The following is a 22,476-nucleotide window of genomic DNA, read 5'->3' on the forward strand; positions in this document are numbered from 1 at the left end:
CTCCATTTGCCTTCTTAAACCCCGCCTCCCTGCTCTTGCCAAACCACTTCTCTCCTTCCTTCCGTTCTCGACATTTTTCCAGTTTGGCGAATCAGATTTTTTTTTTCTGTGTTTGATTCTTTGATTGTTCGATGGAGCGTAGTGAGACGCTGACCGGATTGCTGAAGAAGGCCTCCCAGAAGTTCCCGGACCGGAGGGCTCTGTCGGTTTCCGGCAGGTACGAGATCTCTCACAAACGGTTGGATGAGCTGGTGGATGAGGCCGCTGGACGGCTTCTCGCTGCAGGCGTTCGCGCTGGTGATGTTGTAGCTCTCACTTTTCCTAACACTGTTGAGGTGGGTATCGAGAATGGAAGCGCTCTGTGGTTCTGTTTTGGTTTGCGAAGAATATTTGAAGTGTCGTAATTTTCTTTCAAAATCTGGCGATTTATTCTTCTTTTTAGTTGTGTGTTTTCGGTTGAAGCTCTTTCTTGGTTCTTCTTCTAAATTGGCAATTGGAAGCTTTTATTTGCCTGATTTTTCTTTTTCTGTTCTATTGAAAATTTTAACAGCTGCATATCGAAGAGGTGAGTATTGACTATTGACACTGGAAGCGCTTTGTGCAAATATCCACTGTTTCGTGGTTTCCATTGATTTCTGGCGATTCTTCTTTCTCTTTAGCTCTGCGTTTTTGGCTGTGTTCGATCTTGATTCTTTCTCTTTGATTGTTCTTGTAAATTGAGATCTGGCAATTGGAAGATTTCCTTTGCCTGATTTTTCTTTTTCTGTTCCATAAATTGAGCTCGGAATTTTTTTATTTTGATTTTCGAGATGCGAAATTGAACGCGTTTATGTGATAAATTTTGCTTTACTTTATCTCTTTTCTCGAATAATGTCTTCTCGGCAAATACTCGTCTGATAGAAGAGAGCAACAACAAGTATTCTTCTGCGAGTCTGGTCTTTTTTATTTCGTGTGACTGTTATGTTTTTTGCCGCCTCGCGCTACGATATGCTGCTCATGAAACGTTGCGTTTGCAGTTTGTCATATTGTTCTTGGCGGTAATTCGAGCCAGAGCTGTAGCAGCGCCGCTCAACCCAGCGTACACCTTGGACGAGTTCGAGTTCTACCTCTCTGACTCGGAGTCCAAACTCCTCATCACCTCCCACACCGGCCATCCCGCCGCTGAAGCCGCCGCCAGCAAACTTAACATCCCTCACGCCAGCGCGTCACTCCCACACCCCGACTCGCTTTTCACACTCTCCCTACCACAGTGCGAATCGGAAACCGAGTCGATCGCCGAACTCGTCAACGATCGCTCCGACGTGTCGCTCTTCCTTCACACCTCCGGCACCACCAGCCGGCCGAAAGGAGTCCCGCTAACCCAGTTAAACCTCGGGGCTACGGTTCAAAATATCAAATCCGTGTACAAACTCGCTGAGTCCGATTCGACGGTGATTGTTCTCCCACTCTTCCACGTTCACGGCCTGCTCGCCGGTCTTCTCAGCTCCCTCACCGCCGGGGCGGCGGTCACGCTTTCGGCCTCCGGCCGGTTTTCCGCCTCCACGTTCTGGTCGGACATGCGAGCCTCCTGCGCTACCTTTTACACGGCGGTTCCCACCATCCACCAGATCCTCCTGGACCGTCACGCGACCAACCCGGAACTGGTCTACCCGAAGCTCCGGTTCATCCGTAGCTGCAGCGCTTCTCTGGCGCCAGCTATCCTGGTGCGGCTGGAGGAAGCGTTCGGTGCACCGGTGCTGGAAGCATACGCGATGACGGAAGCGGCTCACCTGATGGCGTCAAACCCCCTGCCGGAGGACGGACAGCACCGGGGGGGATCGGTTGGCCGGCCGGTCGGACAGGAGATGACGATTCTCGACGAGAAAGGGACCCACCTTCCACGTGGTATTAGTGGAGAGGTCTGTATTCGCGGGTCCAACGTGACCAAGGGTTATAAGAACAATCCGGAGGCCAATAAAACCGCTTTCCGGTTCGGGTGGTTCCACACGGGAGATGTCGGGTTTTTGGACGATGAGGGCTATCTTCATTTGGTGGGCCGCATCAAGGAGCTCATCAACCGCGGAGGTATGTATATTATTTACTAAAAGAGCCCTCTTTTATCTTCCCGGCTAAGCAGAGCTGTAAACTGTGAAAAATATGGGTTTCTCATATGGGTTGGTTCTGGAATATCAACAGGCGAGAAAATATCCCCCATTGAAGTGGACGCGGTTCTTTTGTCGCACCCAGACGTGACTCAGGCCGTCGCGTTCGGTGTTCCTGATGATAAATACGGCGAAGAGGTGAGAAATCGGAAAAACTTTAAGAAAATGAAAAGAGTAAAAAGACAGAAAATGAATTTCCTAGTTACGGGAAAAAAAAAAAATTTTAAATCACCTCTTTCAGTTGCTTTCACGTTACTGCGTTCTTTGAATATAATACTGTAATGGTCTTGATTCTGTCGTGAAGAATGATGATGCTAACAGACAGCATGGAGTTGCGGTAATTAAAATGTTTGTTTTGGTGACAGATAAACTGTGCGATTATTCCAAGAGACGGGGCAGATATTGACGAATCCGAGGTGCTGAGGTACTGCAAGAAGAATCTGGCTTCCTTCAAAGTTCCCAAGCGAGTCTTCATCACCGACTCCGTGCCCAAGACTGCAACGGGGAAGATTCAGCGTCGGTTTGTGGCGGAGCACTTCCTTGCTAAGGTCTCCGCCGCCAAGGTGCCCAAGTTTGGAGCCTGAAAATGCCGCAGAGATTCTGGGCTGAATTACGTACATTCCTGTTACATTGGGAAGGGTTTTACGTGAGACACTTACCCAATGAAATTTGTAGAGAGCAGCCTTCTGTTCGCCCACGTCCTGCACAACAGGTCCCTCTGCAACTCCTCTCTTTGTCTCTTTCTTTTATTTCTTTAATTTGTCACAAGGAAGGTGGGATTCCTCTCCACCCAAGTCCATGTGAGAGTCCCATTCGGACTTCCGCTCAAATTTACAAGAAGAAACAGTTTGAAGAGAAACAGACAATTTATTTTCATTTATCGTCTTTGTAAAATAAACATACCTTCTTTCGATATATACTAAGAACAATAAATATTAACATGGGAAACCATATGCAAATCGAAAAAGTTTAACATGAGAAACCATATGCAAATCGAAAAAGAACAATTCTCCATCACATTTTGAATATCAAAATCAATAAGATTCCTGAGCACCCTATTGCAAATCCATGGCTCCTCCTCTTTCATTGCTACTAGTAGCTTTGTCACCTGATTCGATAAAAAAAGTTGGAATTGTGTGGACCAATTGGAATTCTTCCAGACTGTTGTATGATAAATTTAAGCACCCCAATGAAGTCAAATATGACTAGCTCTAAGGAATCAAACCAAATAACTGATTTCTTGATAGATCAAGTAACTCCAACAAGTTCAAGTTACTGATGTTTTCTAAAATCTTTCCTGTGATGTGATTTCCAAACAAGTTCAATATGCAAAGACCTACTAGTCTTGTTAATTCCTTCGGAACATCATCAACCAAATCATTGTTAGAAATGTCCAAACTTGTAACAAGTGGGAGTGTCCTTGTATATTTCAATATCTGAGTTTTTTTTGTCACATGTAACTTATCTCCATAAGCTTTTTTGTCTTCACAGTATAGTTGTAGGGAAGGAATCCATTCAAAAAAAGAATACATGCTCTGGATTCTCATTGTTGACAAATTCCCAAAACTTGGAGGAATTGAACCAATTAGTTTATTCTTTGACAAATCCAATACTTGGAGTGAACTTGCCTTTGAGAGTTGAAGCGGAATTTCCCCAGAGAACAAATTGGACCGCAAGCTGAGTCTCATAAGTGCTACAACATCACAGATGCATGCTGGAATTTCTCCAGACAAATTATTCTCACCAAGGTCAATAGTTCACAAAGTCCCACTACTATTTAACAAATTTAGAATTCCTTCATATAAATTGTTTTTGTTCAGGTGTAAATATCAGAGAACCTATATGTGACCCAAAGATTCTGGTATTTCTCCTTACAAAAAAATTTCACTCAAGTCAAGCACCTCAAACCTTGTGCAGTTTCCAATTGTTGGGGGAATGTTGCCCTTTAGTTTGTTTCTGGACAAGTCAAGTGAACTTAGTTGTGTTGATTCTCCAATTGACGATGGGATAGTACCGTTGATGTGATTATTTGAAGCAAAAAAGGATTGCAAATAGCCTAGTCCTTGAGGGAGGGATCCAGAGAAATTGTTGTTGGAGATATCTAGGTCACTACCCTTACATATCATATTTGGTATAGGACCCCAAAATAAGTTTTGAGTTCAAACCAATAAATCCACCTTCCTTCGTCTTAAAAGGGTCTGGTAAATTCTCCTTTATCTTATTATATGAAAGATCTAATACGTAAAGTTGAAGGGTGATGTCCCAAAACCAATCTAGCATATCATATGAAATGCTTGCATTTGAGATATACAAAGTTGATATCGTATCTTTTTTGCAGTTTTAACCAAGAAGGGAAGTTTGGACTTAAGTTACTTGAGCTCAGCACGACGTAATCGAGTTGAAATGGAGGTGACCACTCATGTAATTGAAGGGCTAAAGTGTTGGAGGACATGTCTAGTTCTTTTAATTTGCTCAAATTTCTGAAATGAACTTCAGAAACGGTACTTGATAGAAAATTGTTTCCAATAAAGCATCCTTCTTAAGTAAGCTAGTTGTCCCAAAATCTTCGTAAGAACTCCACTCAAATTATTTGAACCAAGATCTAGCGTCTCAAGGAAAGACAACTCACCCAGACACTGAGGTATAGGACCTGAAAGTATGCATCCAACGAGAGAAAGGGCTTTGAGCTTCTTTAGTCGACACATTCGATCAAGAATCATTCCCCTATTTATGTCGTATCGAGACAAATCCAAAACTTCTAAATTTTGGAGATTGCTTATACTTTCAGGAATACTTCCAATAACTCGATTTTCCGCCAAATAAAGTTCAATAAGTGAGGTCATATTCCCAATGGCCCCTAGTATTTCTCCATCGAAATTGATCCTGATAGACCTATTCAATTGATCTTTCTCTCGAAGCCTTCAAGTATGTGTGACAAGTTCCCATGGAGGTCAGAATTCCACTCCAATTTTATTTCTTGCAATAATTCTAGTTTTGGGAACCAAAAGGGAATAGGGCCATAAAGGGCGTTACAGGACAAACCCAATGACACAAGGTTTTTGAGACTAACAATCCAGATAGGAATCATCGAGTGTAAGTTATTTGATGAAAGACCAAGTACACGAAGAGACGTGATATTGACAATGGGAACAGTGAGAGGAATAGAAAATAGATTATATATTTACACGAAGAGACGTGATATTGACAATGGGAACAGTGAGAGGAATAGAAAATAGATTATATATTCCCAGATGAACCTCAACAAGGGAAGGAAGCCTATTTAGTATATGAAGCCAATCTTCATTTGCGCTTGATAGATCCACATTATTCATGTTAAACCATTGAAGGTTGTCAATGGCCAAGACACACAAATAAACATTCAAGTACTCAAAAAAAGAGACATCTAGGTACTCAAGCATAGAGAGATTCCCAAGTTGGGAAGGAATTATCCCTTTAAAACCAGCACCCGATAGGTCAAGTACCTTAGCTTAGAGAACCTAAAATAGCTGGGATTGAATTGCCATCAAAGCTGTTATATCTCAAATCTAAGTACCTTAGATGCTTAGTTTTAGGAGACGTGGCGAATTCACCACTTAAATTCCAGTTGTCGTTATTTCGAAGGTCAAGTTTGATAACATACCCAGTTTTCTTGTTGCAAGTGATTCCTCCCCATTTGCAACAATCCGAAAAGATCATCCTAGGAAGATAGCCGATTCAAAGGATCATGCAGACTATTTCTGAACTTGGTGAGAGCCCTCGTTCAGTTTAACATGCTGCAATTGGGTTGAAGCTGCACTTTGCAAGGATGTGGAGAGGGCGGCTTCAACCCAATTGCAGCATGTTAAACTGAACGAGATCACCAAAAAAAGTCTTCCAAACAGGGAGTTGCCCATTCCTCTCCCCATCCTTGCAAAGCGCGCCTTCAACTCAATTGCAGCATGTTAAACTGAACGAGATCACCAGAAAAAGTCTTCCAAACACGGAGTTGCCAATTCTATTGTCCGACTTTGCAGCCAAACCAACACCACTTGTTGTCTTCCCGGACATTCCAAACATCTGCCATTTATAAGATTTGAAAGATGGGTTACCGTTTGACTCAAAATGGACTGGTTATTCATTCCAATCTGTAACCACGACCAGCTCTACATTTACCAAATCCACCGAGACCCCTAGTTCAATGAGTCTTGACTTTTCGTTGGTAAGGCTTTTAAGTTTTTCTAACCCAAAAAAGACGTTAGTGTTGTGCATTTATTTGTGTTTCAGCCTCTCCAAGCCTGATCTCACTGCTTAGTTGCTATTGGCTATATGCTCACTTTCCCTGGCGTCTGAATGGGTTCTTCTTCTCTTCTTGATCATACGAGTAAAACACAAACGTCTTTCTACATAGATGTCCTGCAAATGTTCTTCAACCTTGGCTGCGTTTTTCTACAGAAATGAAAAGTCAAGTCTTCGCCTGAAAGCAACAGGACCAGTAAATTAGGACTCACTTGGATCAATGGCTGTTGGCTACAGTTGTAGCGAGTGGAGGGCTTCAAATGACTCCTTCCTTCCAACCCGCTGAGCACAACTGGGTGTTCCAAGGAGTCAACACATGTCATGGTTATTCACTCCAAGCTGTGACCATCACCAGCTCTATATTTGCTTTCATTTCAGACTTATCTCGACTTTTCAGTGTTTCTAGCCCAAAACATACGTTGGAGAATTAAAGGCGCACCAAACATACTCATGGCCAGCTTTACATTTTTCTATATTATCTCTCTTCAATCACCCTTACGTGCTGACCTTTTTGTATTTGTATCAGATCTTTCCATGAAATTTACTATTTTTCTATTGTTTTGCTGACTTTACTGCTGGTTAATTGGTAAGAAAAGCCCTCTACTTGGTGTGGCTTTCAGTGGGTGATGTGTTACTATTCTTTATCCTATTTCTGGTTGAAACACTCACTGTTGGAGCCTTTAATGGTTGAGAGCAAATGGTATTGAAGGAGATTACAACCTCAAAATTCAGTATAAAGACAGACGCTTTCTTTAATAAATCAATCTGATTTCGGATTTGGTTTGAAGCTAAAACGAGAAATTACCAGTTTCAAGTTTGAACAGAACTTACTTTTCCCAGCAGAAGAAGAAAAACCCGGTTACCCCGGACAGAGATTTGATTATCAACATCAGAATGCCAAATTCAGAGTTGTAAATTTGCCAGAAGAAGCAGAGTATTAGTTTCTGTATCAAGTAGGAAGTCTCATTTTGCCTTTGTTCGTTTATCAAAACTCCTCCAAATCAAATCCGGTTCGTCCAAATTCTCGTCGACTTCTTTCTTGACAAGTTCCACCAAGTCATCTCTTCCAAATCTCACCAAGTTATTGATTAAGATTTTATACGTCAGTTCGCTGGGTTTGCAGCCCAATTCTTTCATACTCGTGTACATCTCCATGGATTTGTCAACCATGCCCACTTCCATGTAAGCCCCTATCATCTCGGTAAAGACCCTCCAATCCGGCTGGAGACCTTCCAATTGTAGCTGGATAAAATAAAACTCTGCTTCCTCCACCAGTTCGTTCCTCGCCAACATGTAGATCATGTCGTAGAACAGTACAATATCAGGCTTGTACCATGTTTCCTTCCGCGCGTGCTCGAAGACCTGCAATTGGATCGAATTTAACCTAGCTCAGTCATCAGATTGAATAATTAAGGAATTCCTCCTTTTGTGTGGTGATCTGGCTGAATTGTCCAATTGAATCGACGAGCAAATACACAAAAGCTGCAATGGGAAAGGCAAAACAGTAAACACCTTGACGGCAAGAGTGCAGAAATTGGAGCGCTGGAGGTGCGAGAGAAGCGACAGCAAATCGGCCTTGAGTAGCCTCGAAATTTTGGATAGAAAAACTGCAGCGATCTTTTGCTCGACATTTTGATGGTCGGAAAATGCTAATTTGAGGGCACGAGATGCCTGGATGGCTTCGGTGCTCATGTCCTGCGCCTTTCGCCACAACGGTTTCTTCTTTAAGCCCTTGTCTCTGAGACTGCACTTGACCCGATGATGCCCTGCGATTTTGCTTACTGGGAAGGAAGCAGAGGCCAAATGCAGGGAACTCGAGTACCAGAGCGAGGCCACCGCCATGAGAAAACTGGAGAAGTCAAAATCTTCCTACACCGAATCCAGATCACCAAATAGTTGTAAATTGGATCTCGGGATGATAATCCGACAACCTTGTTCGGACTAAAGTGAACAAGGGAAAAAGAAAAAGACCAATGAAAGGGGGAGAGAAGCCCTACCAGTATTCACTCCCTTCTTGATTTTGACGAAAACATAACTTAATTGAGTTAACAATTACAATTCTAACATTTTATATACATTTCTTTTAGACACAAAACTCAACTCAAGCTCCATGGAATATCAATGTTCTTGAAGAACCACCCTTAAAAAGAAGAAGAAAAATTGAAGAGTAAAGTTCATGAAGTATTGAGAAATGTCAAAACTCAATCTATGTAAGAGAGCACTCCGATTCTTCCAAAAAATAGGTACAATTTAAATTTTGGAGTTTTAGCTCATACTTGTATTCAAACATTTTTTTTTTTATCAAATCACACATATTTCATACATATTAGAATCACACACGATCATAAATTTTCATGCTTTAAGAATTCACATAGTGAACTGGCACTGGATTGATCGATCAACATTTGCCAATGATCAATCAACCAGAAGTACACAAGCCAAAACATAAAGCATTATCGATCAACCACGGTCAATCATAAGCCAAAAATACTAAACATGATCGATCAACCACAATTGATTGATCGATAATCTATAACATGGGAAAATTGTGCTATGAAACATGATCGATCAACCCAGTGGTTTGATCCATCGATACTGTCCAGACAAAGCAAAATTATGTTGGTTGATCGATTAACCTCCTGAGACTGATCGATCATACAAGACTTTGCCAACCAGGGACATAAAATACGATCAATCATAGTAAAAACAAATCATATTTGTTATGCACTACCAGTAGGAATTTTGATTTGATTGATCATACCATGTATATTGATCGGTCAACTTAAAATGTCAGACCCAATGGAAATATTGATCGATCATACCATCGATCAATAAGTTATTTTGTGAAAAAAAAACTATAGTTGTTACACATGATTGATCAATGAATCACTTTACATTGATTGATCAATGTAAAATCTACTTTTTACAAATGAACAAAAAAACTTCTAGTTTGGCTTGGGGAGCTTATAAATACCCAACTAAATCTCTCATTGAGAAGTTGATGAACTTTTAGTGACATACCTACTTATTTTTATTCTCAATTACTTGAAATTCAAGTTCTATTTTGAGAAAGAAAAACCTATTTTGCAAAACCACTCCATATCTTTCTCAATTTCCAATTCCTTGCACATATTTTAGACAAACTCCTATCTACTCCATTTTGCATCAAAGGTTGGAACATTGGAGCTTTCAAGGAGAAGGCTCTCTCCACGATTTAAAAGGTGTAAATTTTACCTTTCTTTGTATTTTTGCATTTCTTGGGAGGTTTATCTAGAACCTTGTTAGTTCTAGATAAAAAAAACAGTTAGAGCTAGAATCTAGCTATTCTTTTGGAGAGATTAAGTTGTAATAATGTATTTGAGCATACATGAGGCTTGAAGGAGAGCCAAAATCTTTTTCTTGTACTTCCAAGCTAATAGAGCGATCATTAGTGAAATTTCCCAAGCATGGGTTCTTAGGTAGTGAATACCAATAGGGGAGCATTAATAAGAAAACATTTGGTGCTCTCGTTTGTGGTGTGTTAATTTTTAAAAAAAAATTAAAATTTTATTTTCTTTAATTCTTGCTCACCTTAAGTTTTAATGTTTGAAAACCTCAATTTATGCCCCTCTTAAGAAGCCACACGGCCAACAATTGGTATTAGAGCAAGCAAAAACTTGATTTGTGTCAAAATCTACTTGATTTTGAAATCCGATTAGAATGACATCTCAAGATAAATTGCTCATTCTTGAGGATAATCCGCCAATTGTCCCCTACTATTTAATAGAGTTAACTTTGGGTAATAGAAGGTAAGAATGAAATTCTTTGATTGAGACATTTGACATGTGACAAAGAATGACCCATTTGAGGAACAAAAACTTGAAAATGATATTGATATCACAAAGAGTTTCAATGAACTAATTAAGGAAGACAAAGAGCAACTCAAATTAAATTCCAAGGCCCATCAACTTTTTGTTGTGTGCCTTAGGACCAAATGAGTTCAATTGGGTTTCCATAAGTAAGACCGCCAAAGAAATATGGGATAAACTAGAGGTCATACATGAGGAAACCATTAGAGTCAAGGACTTTAGGATTAGCTTCTTAATTGTCCAATACGAAGAATTAAATATGAATTCGGATTAATCAATAGCTAACATGAACTCTAGGTTCACTCATATTATAAATGAATTGAACATTATAAGAGAGCGGATCTCCTTCTATAGGCAACATGACAAGTTTCTCAAGGCACTTCCAAAGTCATGGGACATGAGGAGGCGTCATTCGTGAGAACACTAACTTTATGACTATAAGCTCAAAAGAACTTCTAGGGATTCTCCTAATATATGAGATGGAACCTAAAAAATAAGAAGAAGATCAGCCAAAAAGGAAAACTCTTGCTCTTAAGGCCAAAACTAGTACTGAAAATGACTCCAGTGAAGAGAGCTCTGATGAGGTGAGTTTCATCACTAGACACCTTCAAAAGATGTATAGGAAGAAGAAAATTTTCAAAAGAGACCAAGTTAGAACTCAAAATGAAAAATATTGTAAGAAAATTGACATTTGTTTTGAGTGTGGTAACCCAAAGAGTAGAAGAAACAAATGCCTAAACCTAAAAGGAAAAATCTCATCCTCAAAGAAAGATCCAAAGAACAAGAAGAAAGTCTTGATCTCGGTTTGAGACGTTATAGAATAAAAGTTCAACTATTCCGAGGAAGAAGAAAGTGATGTTGGACTCATGGAAATTGAAGATGATGATGAGTCTACCACTTTGAAAGAGGTAAGAGACTCAAACTATGTTGAATAGCAAGCATGAAAGTGTCGCACATGATTCTCATATTAAGAAGTTTCACATAACTAGAATTCATATGGAAGGTCTCATAGAAGAGTTTCAATTAAAAAGTGTTTTAGTTATTTTAGTTTGTATTTATGTTCAATTTTTTAATTATACTAGAACTTATTTTGTCAGACTTTGGGTGCAATTGGGACAAAGGTAGTTTAATTGTACTTGAATTCTTTTTCTTTAATTATAAATAGAGGCTAATATACTCAAATTACATCAAACCATTAGAGTTTTTCCTTTTTTATAAATTCAAAATAGTATCAGAACAAGTTCTATGAATTGAGTCAGTCAACCCACAGAGATAGTATGATCATTTTATTATCTATCTAGATTCGTATTCTATCTTTTTTCTTTATATATTATCATGGTACCCGTGTATTCTTGGCATTCTAACCTTCATAATGAGTTTTTCATATTAAAAATTATATATTGACAGAAAAAATCTTTGAGTCTATTTTCTAACACAAAAATAATTTTGGCAATCAAAAAGAAATTGATAGTAAATGAGGTTCGACAGTAGAATATGGCATTAATTTGTACATTGAAAAAAAATTCAGTACGAGTAAGAAAGTATTTGAAAACAGAGAATACCTCCACTCGAAGCTAACCAAAGTGTCCCTGATGGGCTTGAGCCGAAACTCAACTCTGAGACCATGACAAAGTTTGGGTCTAATTCTACCCTAAAATTATAGACAACTTAGAAACGAGGAACTCCAAAGAGAATGTGTCAATTAATCAATGGGCAGTTTCTCAGCTTATCCAGAACCATCGGATCCTTCTTGGACTGGCATGGTTAACTGGAGGTCGAAGTAGCTACAGCAGGACATCTAACATACAACAGAGGTTAGAGGCTGTCTTTACGCTAGCCTCTTGGGTCTGTAGTTGATTCCCTCACGTGCTTTTAGGTGGTTGGGTATTTTGTTTTCCGGGAGAGGGGTTACTGCGATCGTCTCTTAAGCATTTGCTGCTTTTTTTTTTTTACTTCAGTTTCCTGTGGCGGGCTTCCAGACATCAGCCTCCTTCAACTTCTCCGAGACAAAAATATGCACCCTTTCTTTATGAACTTGAAGTACCCAACAATTAAACCAAGGAAATAATTTTTTCTATATATATAAATTGGATACATTTGAGCTTACCTGTATTCATGCAGTAATGAAAGACACCTTCTCGCAGTATAAAAACCAATAATACCTTCCTACATGACCCGACAAAAAACTTTTATTTTTCATGCAAACAAACATCCAGACTAAGGAATAAATCAATATATTAGGAAGGGGGTCTCATGACTTTGACACATGCTCCACATATCCATTCAAAACTCTGCTTATTCTACCAAAAAACACTGGACAGTTCCTCTTCACTTCTTTTGAACGCCAAGCCTCAGCCTGAAGTCCTCTTCCATAAGAGGGAGTCCATCCCTCAATTTGACCTTCGGTTCCCAACCAAGTAACTCTTTTGCTTTGGTATTATCCGGCTTCCTCTGCCTAGGATCGTCAGGGGTGTTCTCCACAATATTTATCGGAACACTAGGGTTAATCAACTGCAAATGGAAGAATTAATCAGCAGATCAGACCATAAAAGAATGGCTGATACCAAATTCCTGTTTCACAAATCTCAGCCATCTGGTTTATCCAAATATTTCATTACTTGTACGATTCTTTAGGGTGTAAAAAGTACACACAAATCTTACCTCCTTCACTGTCTCTGCAAGTTCCATCATTGTAAATTCACCTAAACAAACACAAATAAGCCAAGAAGTCATTCATGTGCCCAACCAAATAAAGATTTAAAATCTGTAGCAACAATGGGGAGACTGCAGATTCACCTGGGTTCCCAATGTTAATAGGTCCAGTGTGATCTCCTTCCATGAGTCGAACTAGGCCATCAACCTTTAAATTATATAAAGAGAAGATTAACACATACATAAAAATTCTACATAATTTTGATGTCCTAGAGAGTTGGGTTGAAAAGCCAATTTACATCATACCATGTCAGACACATAACAGAAGCTCCTTGTCTGCGTTCCTGGTGCTTGAACAGTCAAGGGCTCATCCCTGAAAAATGATATTTTTAAGACTAGAAGGGAGAGAAAGCTTCACAAATATAAGGCAGTCAAATAGATGAATGACACATATGAGTTACAAGCTAGGCATTACCGAAGAGCTTGGGCAATAAAGTTGCTAACAACTCGTCCATCATCAATATTCATCCGGGGTCCATATGTGTTGAAGATCCTAGCAATGCGGATTTCTGTTGCACAAGATCACACATAAAGACCAATGAGTGAGAATTAGCAGTTCACCAGAGTTCTCCCATTTGGCACATGATTAGATTAATTTTTACCTATGCCATGCTGCCTGTGATAATCAAACATCAAAGTCTCAGCCACACGCTTCCCCTCATCATAGCAACTCCGAACTCCTGGACGAACATTCAAAAGTTATGCATCAGGTACATACGAATTGATTACAAGATTGTTGACCAGTATAATGGAGAAAAAACATACCAATTGGATTCACATTTCCCCAGTACTCCTCCTTCTGTGGATGCTCAAGAGGATCACCATAAACCTCTGAAGTCGATGTAAGTAAAATCCTGCTCAAGATTCAAATCTATGAATTATAATGAGGATGTTCAAATTTAACGACCATAACAAACAGCAAAGTTAGGTCCAGTATTCAAACCTTGCTCCAACTCGTTTAGCAAGCCCCAGCATATTCAGGGTCCCAATCACATTTGTCTTTATTGTCTGTAAATCAGATTAGGATAAGTCAAGCATATACAAGAAGTCTGCAATCAAGTTAAATATTAACAAAACAAAACAACCAGAGAACTTAAGGAGAGAGAGACCTTCACAGGATTGTATTTGTAAAAGATAGGAGAAGCAGGACAAGCTAAATGATATATGCGATCAACCTCTACCAACAATGGTTCTGTCACATCTGCAAGACAAAAGGAAAAAAATATTAATTTTGTTTTACATGAGCCCATACTAGTTTGGATACAAAAATATCAATGTTACCATGTCTAATAAGCTCAAATCTGGGGTGACCAATCCACTTTCGGAGGTTGTCCTTTGAGCCAGTGAAATAGTTATCAGCAACAATAACCTATGAGAAGAAGACAATGACAGATATTAAATCTTTTTTCGATGATATTAAAGAAAAAATTCCTAAGCGTTCTAGTAAAAAGGATAAGTTATTTATTTTTAGTATTAAACTGCACGATGCCTTACACTCAATCATGAGAAATAGCACAGGCAGCTCATATGATCAAAGAGATGCAACAACAGCTTGACAAGTAGCACATATCAGCGACTTAGATGTAAAGGCATAATTATTATTAACAAGTTGATTGGCACCTTATAATCTGCTTCTATAATGATGGCAAATATTTGAGAATTTCATCAAATCGTAATAACATCATGTAGTACCTCATTTTTCTCGTTTTCCATCAATTTGTCAACTAGGTGAGATCCAATAAATCCAGCTCCCCCAGATATCAAAATCCTCATGTTAGCCTGTGACAAACAGTAAAAAACCTTACTTAATAGTAAGCAAAAACTGCAACAAGCATAGATTTCAAAAATTCCTCTTACGAGGAAGTGTTTACCCTAAAATAACATCCCACTAGAATGTGTACCTGATTGAAAGGGAGTCTGTTTACCTGGAAAAATTTTGAGTTGCGTAGTGGAGATGGTGTTGGAGGTGGCTTTGCATGAGGGCTGCTGCCATTTGAAGCCTCTTTAGCCATTGATCAAATTCTTGCCGACCTGCACGAATTCCCTGATAAATACCATGCTTTACATCTGATGAAGGCTTATCAAATTTTATTTTATTTTCTGAAAGATTTCACATTATGTTATTTGAAATCCAACACACGGTCTAACACGAAAAAAACAAAACAGAATCGCTTTGTCCGCAATAGGAAAGCACTATGAGAACAAAAAATTACGAACAAACAAAGAGCATTGAGATATTGAACTCTCCTATTCTACATTTCATAACACTAATTTCAGAAAGGTCCCGACCTCAAACTTTTAGAAAGTATAAGAACTAACAAAAAGTTCACTGAAGGCTCAACCGATGACTACAGAAGTAGATTCCACCCCAGATTTCATACAAGAGCTACAGTAGAAGAAAAAAAAAACAGATCTACAAAAGACACTACAAATGAGATTCTCAAAAGACGTTAACCAAACCTGTGAATAGAACCCCTGAAGGAACCTCAAACTCAATCAAACGAAAATAACAACGAACCAATTCTCTCAGATACTCAACATTCAACATGCAACACTAATATAAACGCCACCAAAAGCGGTGGGGAAATGAGCTAAATAAACGCTTCTCTTTCACGCAAAGGTGGTGACAGAGACTCAAGAACAAAAACAGTACCAACCAATTCAGATCTAGATCTCCGGTTCGACAAAATCGAGGAGAATAATCATACCAAACGACAGGCAAAGAAAGAAAAAGCGATTGCCTGCTAATCACCTTGAGAAGAAGGAATAGAGTTAGGGTTTAAAGTGAGGGAGGAGTGAGAAGAGTGGTGAGATCTCGGGGGGAGTGAACTCTGATTCGGTGGGACCACAGTGGTTGAGGAAGCTGGCAGCTACTTATATACCCGAATTTGATGGATACGAAAAGACGATTCTACCCTCACTCAGTTTCCGCGATTTTCGTGAATCTGACTTGTAAATATTATCCGGAAACACGAGGAGGCGAGTGACTTGACGCGGTCATAGAATTCGTTTTCTTTGCTGCTCCAAGTCCGTGTATCGGTTAACAAGCAGAGAGTCCGTGGACTTTATATGAACATGGAGCAGCGGAAAGTCCGTGGGATATCCTTGGAATTAAAAAGATAGTTAATAAATTACAGAGAAGCTCCAAAGCTAAATGCCAAAGTTGTAGCTGAAAACTCCACCTTCCAAAAGCAATTAAGCCAACCCTATTGAAATGGAACCAATGGGGTCAATGATCGAATTCGTTTGGTGTTCGATTGATCCGTCATGAATCATAGGTATCTATAGTTTACATATAGATAAGATTATATGATAAGGGTTATCTTTGAGATTACGAATGAGTATTATCATATTATCTCTATTAGATGGAACTCCTGGCTCTTTAGAAACTGTCTAATTCTCCAATTCCCATGTATCTAAGTCCACCTATTTCTCTTTGGCAACAAAGCTATAATGAAACTTTCGAATCTTTTACAACTTGAACAATTGGTTTTTATAGGCTTTTAACCCGTTTGTAAAATCAATAATCTCCATGGCCTCACAACTAATTGGCAAAATATCCTGAACATCTTCATAGCTAAAAATATTGGACCCCAAGCTTTCAGAAAACCATAGTGGCCTCAAAATTGTCTAAGGAAAGAGTCAACCTACCCCAAAAAGATTCACAATAGATACTAGAAAAGTTTTTACAGGTTTCTTGTAGATGCAGTTGCGATGAAGAAAAATCAACGGTTCAACAACAAAATGATGGAACAATGTAAAAGAAACTAAGTTTCAAGAATTTTCAAAGAAAAGACTTGTTTAAAACTCAAAATAACAGAACTAATGCACATTTAGACACAAATAAAGCACTGATGTCTCTATGAGTTGAGCAACGTTACTCACACTCTATCAACCTACTTTGATACTATGTTAAATTTTAGAGGAAAAAACAAAAATTATAAGAGAGAATAAGGTTTACAAACCCTTTTTTTTCGTAATTATAACTTAAACATTATTAAAATTACATCAATGTTCTTGTAATCTATAAATCTTAAGAATTTACTCTCTGCAAGTAAACGCTTTCCCAGAAAATACAAAGAACTAAATTACATAATGACTTCTAATAGGAGTATAAAATCAAAACAAACAACAAAATTTTAATATAAAGATATGATGGGGGATATATATTAAGCATATTACCATAAACACGAGTAAAGAGTCCATGAAAGAAGATACGAAGTTTATTCCTAATCTTAACTAGATCTTCATTTACTTTCATTTTCCTCTTCTTTCTTTTTATTTTTCTATTTTTTAATAGAAGGAAACATCAAAGTCAAATAGCTATTAAATAATGGCTTTAATTTTCTCAAGCTAACATGTATTTTTTAAGTTTGGTAGAAAGTTTATTTTATTTAGGAATATCACAATTAGAAATACAAAAACCAGGTAATTAGAAAGATTCACCCATCGATTCAATATGGGTATATTAAGACATAAAGTAGGTATAGATATTGCCAATCAAAATTTTCTATAAATTCTGGTTCCCTTCTCTACTCTGCATAGCATAAATGGTTTCATTTTGCTTTAATAACTTAGATTTTGGAAACTATCAACCTTTTAAAATTTCACGTTCCATCATTTTTTATGAAAACTAGGGTGAAGTAAATCGCTTCTATTCACTAATATCTTCATGCCATTTTTCACATATTATGACAAAAATATCAAAACTTGTGATTCAAAATTCTAATCCATTGTTGATATGAAAAATACAAAGAGATGCATGAAACTAGGTCTTTATTTCATTACAAAAGCTTTAAAATACATATGATTTATCCTGTTGATAAACCCAAGTAATATGAATAAAATCATCAACAAAAAAATAAAATACTTGTATCCAAAGATAATAGACATAGGACAAGCCCCCATACATCAGAATAAATGATCTTAAACAAACTACTACTTTTTGTTTGGCTTAAAGAAAATGTAATATGATGATGTTTCCACAATTGACATAACTCACACTTAAACGATAAACTTCAAGGAAATTAAGAAATAGTTGAACTAACTTTGTTGAAGAAAGACATCTTAATTGTAAGTGGCACTGAAAGGGTGAAACTACAACATAAATTGAAGGTGAAAGTAATTGTGTTTAGGCTTCCATATGATATAGGCCTCCTCTCTTATGTAAGGAACCAATTATCCTCCTCATTGTGAGATCTTGGAACACAATAAGAAAGATAAAAAGTCACTAAACAATTCATAGATTTTGTAAGTTGACTAATTGATAACAAATTAAGAGGAAACTTAGGAACAAATAACACAGATTAACGTGACATGAATGGGGAAGGTACAACATTGCCCATTCCCTAAACAAAAGATACTCACCCATTAGCAAGTATAACATGTTTTACAATTGAAGATTTTTTCAAACAGTAAACAATTATGACACACCTGACATATGAGTGGATACTCTTATTAAGTTGTGGATCCTAATTAACACCTTACACTTAGTCTGTACGTTGAGCCCCCAAAAGGTCCACGATATGTTGACTATTGTTTCATTAAGGATAGTTTGGGGATTTCACACTTCTATTTCGGTTGCTCTAGTTCTCTCTTTATATTTGGGGGTGCCGCTATTAGGGTTATCATCGAGGATCCTGTGTTGCAAGAGAGAAATGTTTTTTCTCTTGTAAACTACTTCATCAATATAGTGAGTTATTACAGCGGAGGAAGATAAGACGTAGTCTCTCACCTTGAAGCGAACTTGTATAAATCTTGTGTTTTTGTGTTTGATTATTTTTTCTTCTGCGATTATTATTGCTCTCGTTAGTATTAAATTAAGGCATCTAATTCCTAACAGCTCTTAAGTCAATAACCCAGAAAGACATAAGATGCATGTATAACATAGACGTACCTAAACTGGCAAAGGTAATTGTAGGAAGTGTAGGCCGAGCTACAAATGCTAAGGAAGAAGATATTGAGGTAAACTGAGAGCACCAAGTAGAATACCTACCACAGATTCAATAGGGGGTTCGGTGTTGTTATGAACCAAAGAATTTGCCCATCTGGGCTTACAAAACTTACTCCACCACTTATCGAAAAAATAGATTCATGTATCCATAAGGAATACATTTTCTGTCACTTTTCTCCTCACTTCAACCTTGTCCTCTAGCACTTCCACCACGACCTCTAACAGATTCCAAGAGTATTTGGGGCAGCTGCATTATCAACTTTAACTTCTCTTTGCATGCATAACTCTTTTAAAGGCAATGATGGGACATCATCATCCAAGGCAAGCAATTGAGCCCTGAAACATGAATATGCTCTTATTGTTTTCGAAAATCATTTCCATTAGTGGTGAAAGGGTAAAACATAATTATTTCCTACAAAATGCCTTGTAATTCATTGTAGTAGTGAATGATTGTTCTTTCACCTTACTTAAAGCTAATTGGCTTAACACAACTTGTATACTCGAGAGAGATTGCTTTCTTGGGCATAAAATGCTTCCAAAGACACTCACATTTCTTTGGCCATTGCACGGTTCATAATCAGGTTTCTCAATTTTGAGTCCATATTGCAAAGTAACTAAGTCATAACCCGGTTGTCCTCTACTTACCAGTCATTTTTAAGAGAAACTGGTGGATCATCTGTGATGAATTTTGACTTTAGTTTGGCCTTATGCTAGATGCAAATTGACTTGCACCAACTGAGATTATTGTGTCGATTTAACCTTTCCATAGAAATCATAATGGTATTTTTACCTTCATAACTTCAAAATTCCCTTGAGGGGATGATTATTTCACCAAAATCAACCATAAGCATAAATAACAACCAAAATAATTGACCAAAAAATTCACTATACTAAAATATCTCCACAAACTATATGGACCCCACTTCACGAAATTAGGGTTTGACCAAATATGTACATATGCATCAACAACATGCAATAATCATGGAATTCATATAAATCCAACCTTAGATTACCTAAAAATATCACCCTACTAGGAGGTGACATAGATTGTGTACCTAGAAGATAGGATAACCCCAAGTCAAAAGACTAACTTAGTGATCTAATCAAACATAAAACAACGTAATAGACAGTAAAAACTATCAACAATAGATTTATGATAGAGAAAGAACTCAAAAAGTCAAACCTTGACTCCTGGTCAACATCAAACCTCGAAATCCTCTTTTCTTAGAAGATGTTATACTCAAAAGGAGCAAGGAGAGGTGCTTCGCGAGCTTGAAATCATAAATGTGGCTCTAATACCATAGCGAGAAATAAGAAATAGAAGATTGAGATAAGAGCACAAGAGGAAAGAAGAGAAGCTACTGAAAGAGAGCGTGAGAGCTCTCGTTGGGGTTCTGAAATCGACCAATAAATCTCTTTATTCACTTAAGTGAGTTTAGGGAATAATTAAATATTTACCCCTCTTTATCTTAACTCCTTATAACTATCTTTCTACACCTCTAAACAACATAAAACTTGGACCATAGACACATCTAAACATCCTAAACTTGATAGTACCCAAAATGAAATATACAAATAATGTTAAAAGACCAAATTGCCGCTTATATTATATATTTAAAGTAAACTTTTGAGTAAGAAGCTCCATACCATATTATGTATGAAAGATGGGAATGAAAACACCAATCTGAGTTTTTATTTCATTGAAAATCTTTGTAAATACATCATAACTCTATTATAATCATCTATAAAAGACACAAAATATTTGAATCCAAAGATACTTAGGACTCACCATGATCCCCATACACCAGAGAACGAAATAAAAAAAGATTGGAACTTTGATTAACTTGTTGGAAAACTAGTTTTAAGATGTTTCCCAGGATGATAAGAGTCGCACTCGAATAATAAGATCAAATGGTAAATAAAGAAGAAATATTTATAAAAAGTACCAAAACCTTTGGAATAGACACATTATCCAATAAGTAGAGCCTACCCTTCTCATGCTCGAAACCAATCATCTTTTTTTATATGCAAATCATGAAAAATACAAGATATAGAGTAAAAATTTACAGAGTAATTCAAAAACTTAGTGATATTATTCATAGATGAGAGATTCACTAGGAATTTTGGAACAAACAAAACAAACGAGGATGAGACATGTGATGTAGATTGTCCAATACTCTCGCACTGGACCTTGGTTTTGGACCAATTAGTATAAGACGATAGTTTGATACGATAGTGAAGGAAATACAAATGAGAACAAGGTGGGCATACCTAACATAAGTGAGAAGAATAAATAATCTATGAGAAACTAGATGACACATATAATGCCATCATACTTGAGTTTGCCATGGTGGCACTCATAAAGGAAGAGAATCCAATGTGTTATGGTGTGGGAAAAGATGATGTGGACGTCAATGACTCAACTACTGAGGTAACTATTGAACTTCTTCTTGGGTTCCATTTTAGTGACATTGTCTCACCATCAATGACACTAGATGTGGCCCATGTTGAATTTTCAAATTTATCCCAACACGTCAAAAAAATTGTTAGTTCTTCCACAACGAACATATCTTTTATCACTTCTATCACCACATCCACGACTATGAGTTGAATTATCTCTATCATGATTTCTTCCATCCCACAATGTCCTATAGGGGCCTCAAATCTAGTGGAGTTTTTACCTCAATTGTCTTAGTTTAAGAGGGGTTGATTGGAGTAATAACCTCCCCTACATTAGTCATTTCTACACAACCAGATAAGAAAAATAATCTAAAAATACAATTGATTTACCAAACATAGCCTGCACAAGTTTTTAGGTGGGCTCACACTCAAAAACTGAACTTGGGGTATACGTCACAAAACCTAAAAACCAAATCCAATACTTCAACCACAATTGAAACAATTTCATACCTTACACTTCAACACTACCAAAGGAATATACTACACAAGCAACACAGACTTAAACAAGTCTATGCTGGCACAAGTCTACTCCAGACCCAAAAAAAGATGGGAAAAACCCAATAGGGGTTCAAAACACATAATAACTATTCAATAGGCATTACAAGCCATTAACCAAGTCATTATGTCATAATGAAAAAGAAATAGGCCTGACCCTTAAGCAATCACAAGAAACCTACACACTTCAACGCTTCCAAAGAACTTTCTACTCAGGCAACACAGACTTAGACCAGTCTGTGCTGGCACAAGTCCACTGCAGACCTAAAAAAAGATGGGAAAAAAACCCAATAGGGGTACAATAACACGTAACAACATTACAAGCCATTAACCAAAGTCATTATGGCATAAGGAAAAAGAGAAAGGTCTGACCTTTAAGCAATCACATGAACATACTTTTAGAAATTCTCCCAGTAGAAGTTGGCTGAAAACTTTAAACAAAGGAATTAAAACTATAAAACTTCACAATCTCAAATTTTATTGCTCTAGTACCATGTGAAGAGGAAGAAAGAAGGAGAGAGAGAAGAAAGTTAGGTTGAAAGCGGCAGCCATCAGGTATCAACTCGATCCCTAATCTCTTTTACTATATCAA

General features: G+C 37.7%; 3 protein-coding genes across 5 annotated transcripts; 1 reads left to right on the forward strand and 2 right to left on the reverse strand.

Moving 5' to 3' along the window:
• Nucleotides 1-80: 80 nt before the first annotated feature.
• Nucleotides 81-2,833, forward strand: LOC137942706 (probable CoA ligase CCL9). The gene is made up of 4 exons (XM_068788441.1): nucleotides 81-335; nucleotides 1,017-2,064; nucleotides 2,176-2,279; nucleotides 2,507-2,833. Exons 1-4 carry the CDS (start codon nucleotides 132-134, stop codon nucleotides 2,723-2,725), a joined length of 1,575 nt encoding a protein of 524 aa, XP_068644542.1. The 5' UTR covers nucleotides 81-131; the 3' UTR covers nucleotides 2,726-2,833.
• Nucleotides 2,834-7,260: 4,427 nt separating this feature from the next.
• Nucleotides 7,261-8,382, reverse strand: LOC137942705 (pentatricopeptide repeat-containing protein At1g62350-like). The gene is made up of 2 exons (XM_068788440.1): nucleotides 7,929-8,382; nucleotides 7,261-7,778 (listed from the first exon to the last, which is right to left on the reverse strand). Exons 1-2 carry the CDS (start codon nucleotides 8,256-8,258, stop codon nucleotides 7,380-7,382), a joined length of 729 nt encoding a protein of 242 aa, XP_068644541.1. The 5' UTR covers nucleotides 8,259-8,382; the 3' UTR covers nucleotides 7,261-7,379.
• Nucleotides 8,383-12,315: 3,933 nt separating this feature from the next.
• On the reverse strand, nucleotides 12,316-15,817 carry LOC137934495 (UDP-glucuronic acid decarboxylase 5-like). Of its 3 annotated transcripts, none has more exons than XM_068778884.1 (13): nucleotides 15,729-15,817; nucleotides 14,902-15,007; nucleotides 14,669-14,755; nucleotides 14,258-14,345; nucleotides 14,086-14,177; nucleotides 13,920-13,984; nucleotides 13,742-13,830; nucleotides 13,579-13,656; nucleotides 13,392-13,485; nucleotides 13,223-13,289; nucleotides 13,061-13,124; nucleotides 12,926-12,966; nucleotides 12,316-12,775 (listed from the first exon to the last, which is right to left on the reverse strand). In XM_068778884.1, exons 2-13 carry the CDS (start codon nucleotides 14,986-14,988, stop codon nucleotides 12,593-12,595), a joined length of 1,035 nt encoding a protein of 344 aa, XP_068634985.1. In that variant the 5' UTR covers nucleotides 14,989-15,007; nucleotides 15,729-15,817; the 3' UTR covers nucleotides 12,316-12,592. The 3 variants fall into 3 exon arrangements, with proteins under 3 accessions (XP_068634985.1, XP_068634994.1, XP_068634978.1); XM_068778893.1 differs by lacking the exon at nucleotides 15,729-15,817 and adding an exon at nucleotides 15,634-15,699; XM_068778877.1 differs by lacking the exon at nucleotides 15,729-15,817 and adding an exon at nucleotides 15,437-15,541.
• Nucleotides 15,818-22,476: the final 6,659 nt, after the last annotated feature.

This window comes from Aristolochia californica, unplaced genomic scaffold (assembly GCF_029961685.1).
Source record: "Aristolochia californica isolate CCGP_79_NKW_82.1479 unplaced genomic scaffold, dmAriCali1.0.hap1 SCAF_10, whole genome shotgun sequence".
Taxonomy (NCBI): domain Eukaryota; kingdom Viridiplantae; phylum Streptophyta; class Magnoliopsida; order Piperales; family Aristolochiaceae; genus Aristolochia; species Aristolochia californica.

Coding starts and splice junctions, on each gene's coding strand:
- LOC137942706 (XM_068788441.1), top strand. CDS start 132: ATGGAGCGTAGTGAGACGCTGACCGGATTGCTGAAGAAGGCCTCCCAG. Junction 336..1,016: donor CTTTTCCTAACACTGTTGAG/GTGGGTATCGAG, acceptor TTGCGTTTGCAG/TTTGTCATATTGTTCTTGGC. Junction 2,065..2,175: donor GGAGCTCATCAACCGCGGAG/GTATGTATATTA, acceptor GAATATCAACAG/GCGAGAAAATATCCCCCATT.
- LOC137942705 (XM_068788440.1), bottom strand. CDS start 8,258: ATGGCGGTGGCCTCGCTCTGGTACTCGAGTTCCCTGCATTTGGCCTCT. Junction 7,779..7,928: donor TCTGCACTCTTGCCGTCAAG/GTGTTTACTGTT, acceptor ATCCAATTGCAG/GTCTTCGAGCACGCGCGGAA.
- LOC137934495 (XM_068778884.1), bottom strand. CDS start 14,988: ATGGCTAAAGAGGCTTCAAATGGCAGCAGCCCTCATGCAAAGCCACCT. Junction 13,985..14,085: donor ACAAATACAATCCTGTGAAG/GTCTCTCTCTCC, acceptor TCTGATTTACAG/ACAATAAAGACAAATGTGAT. Junction 13,486..13,578: donor TCACAGGCAGCATGGCATAG/GTAAAAATTAAT, acceptor CTTGTGCAACAG/AAATCCGCATTGCTAGGATC.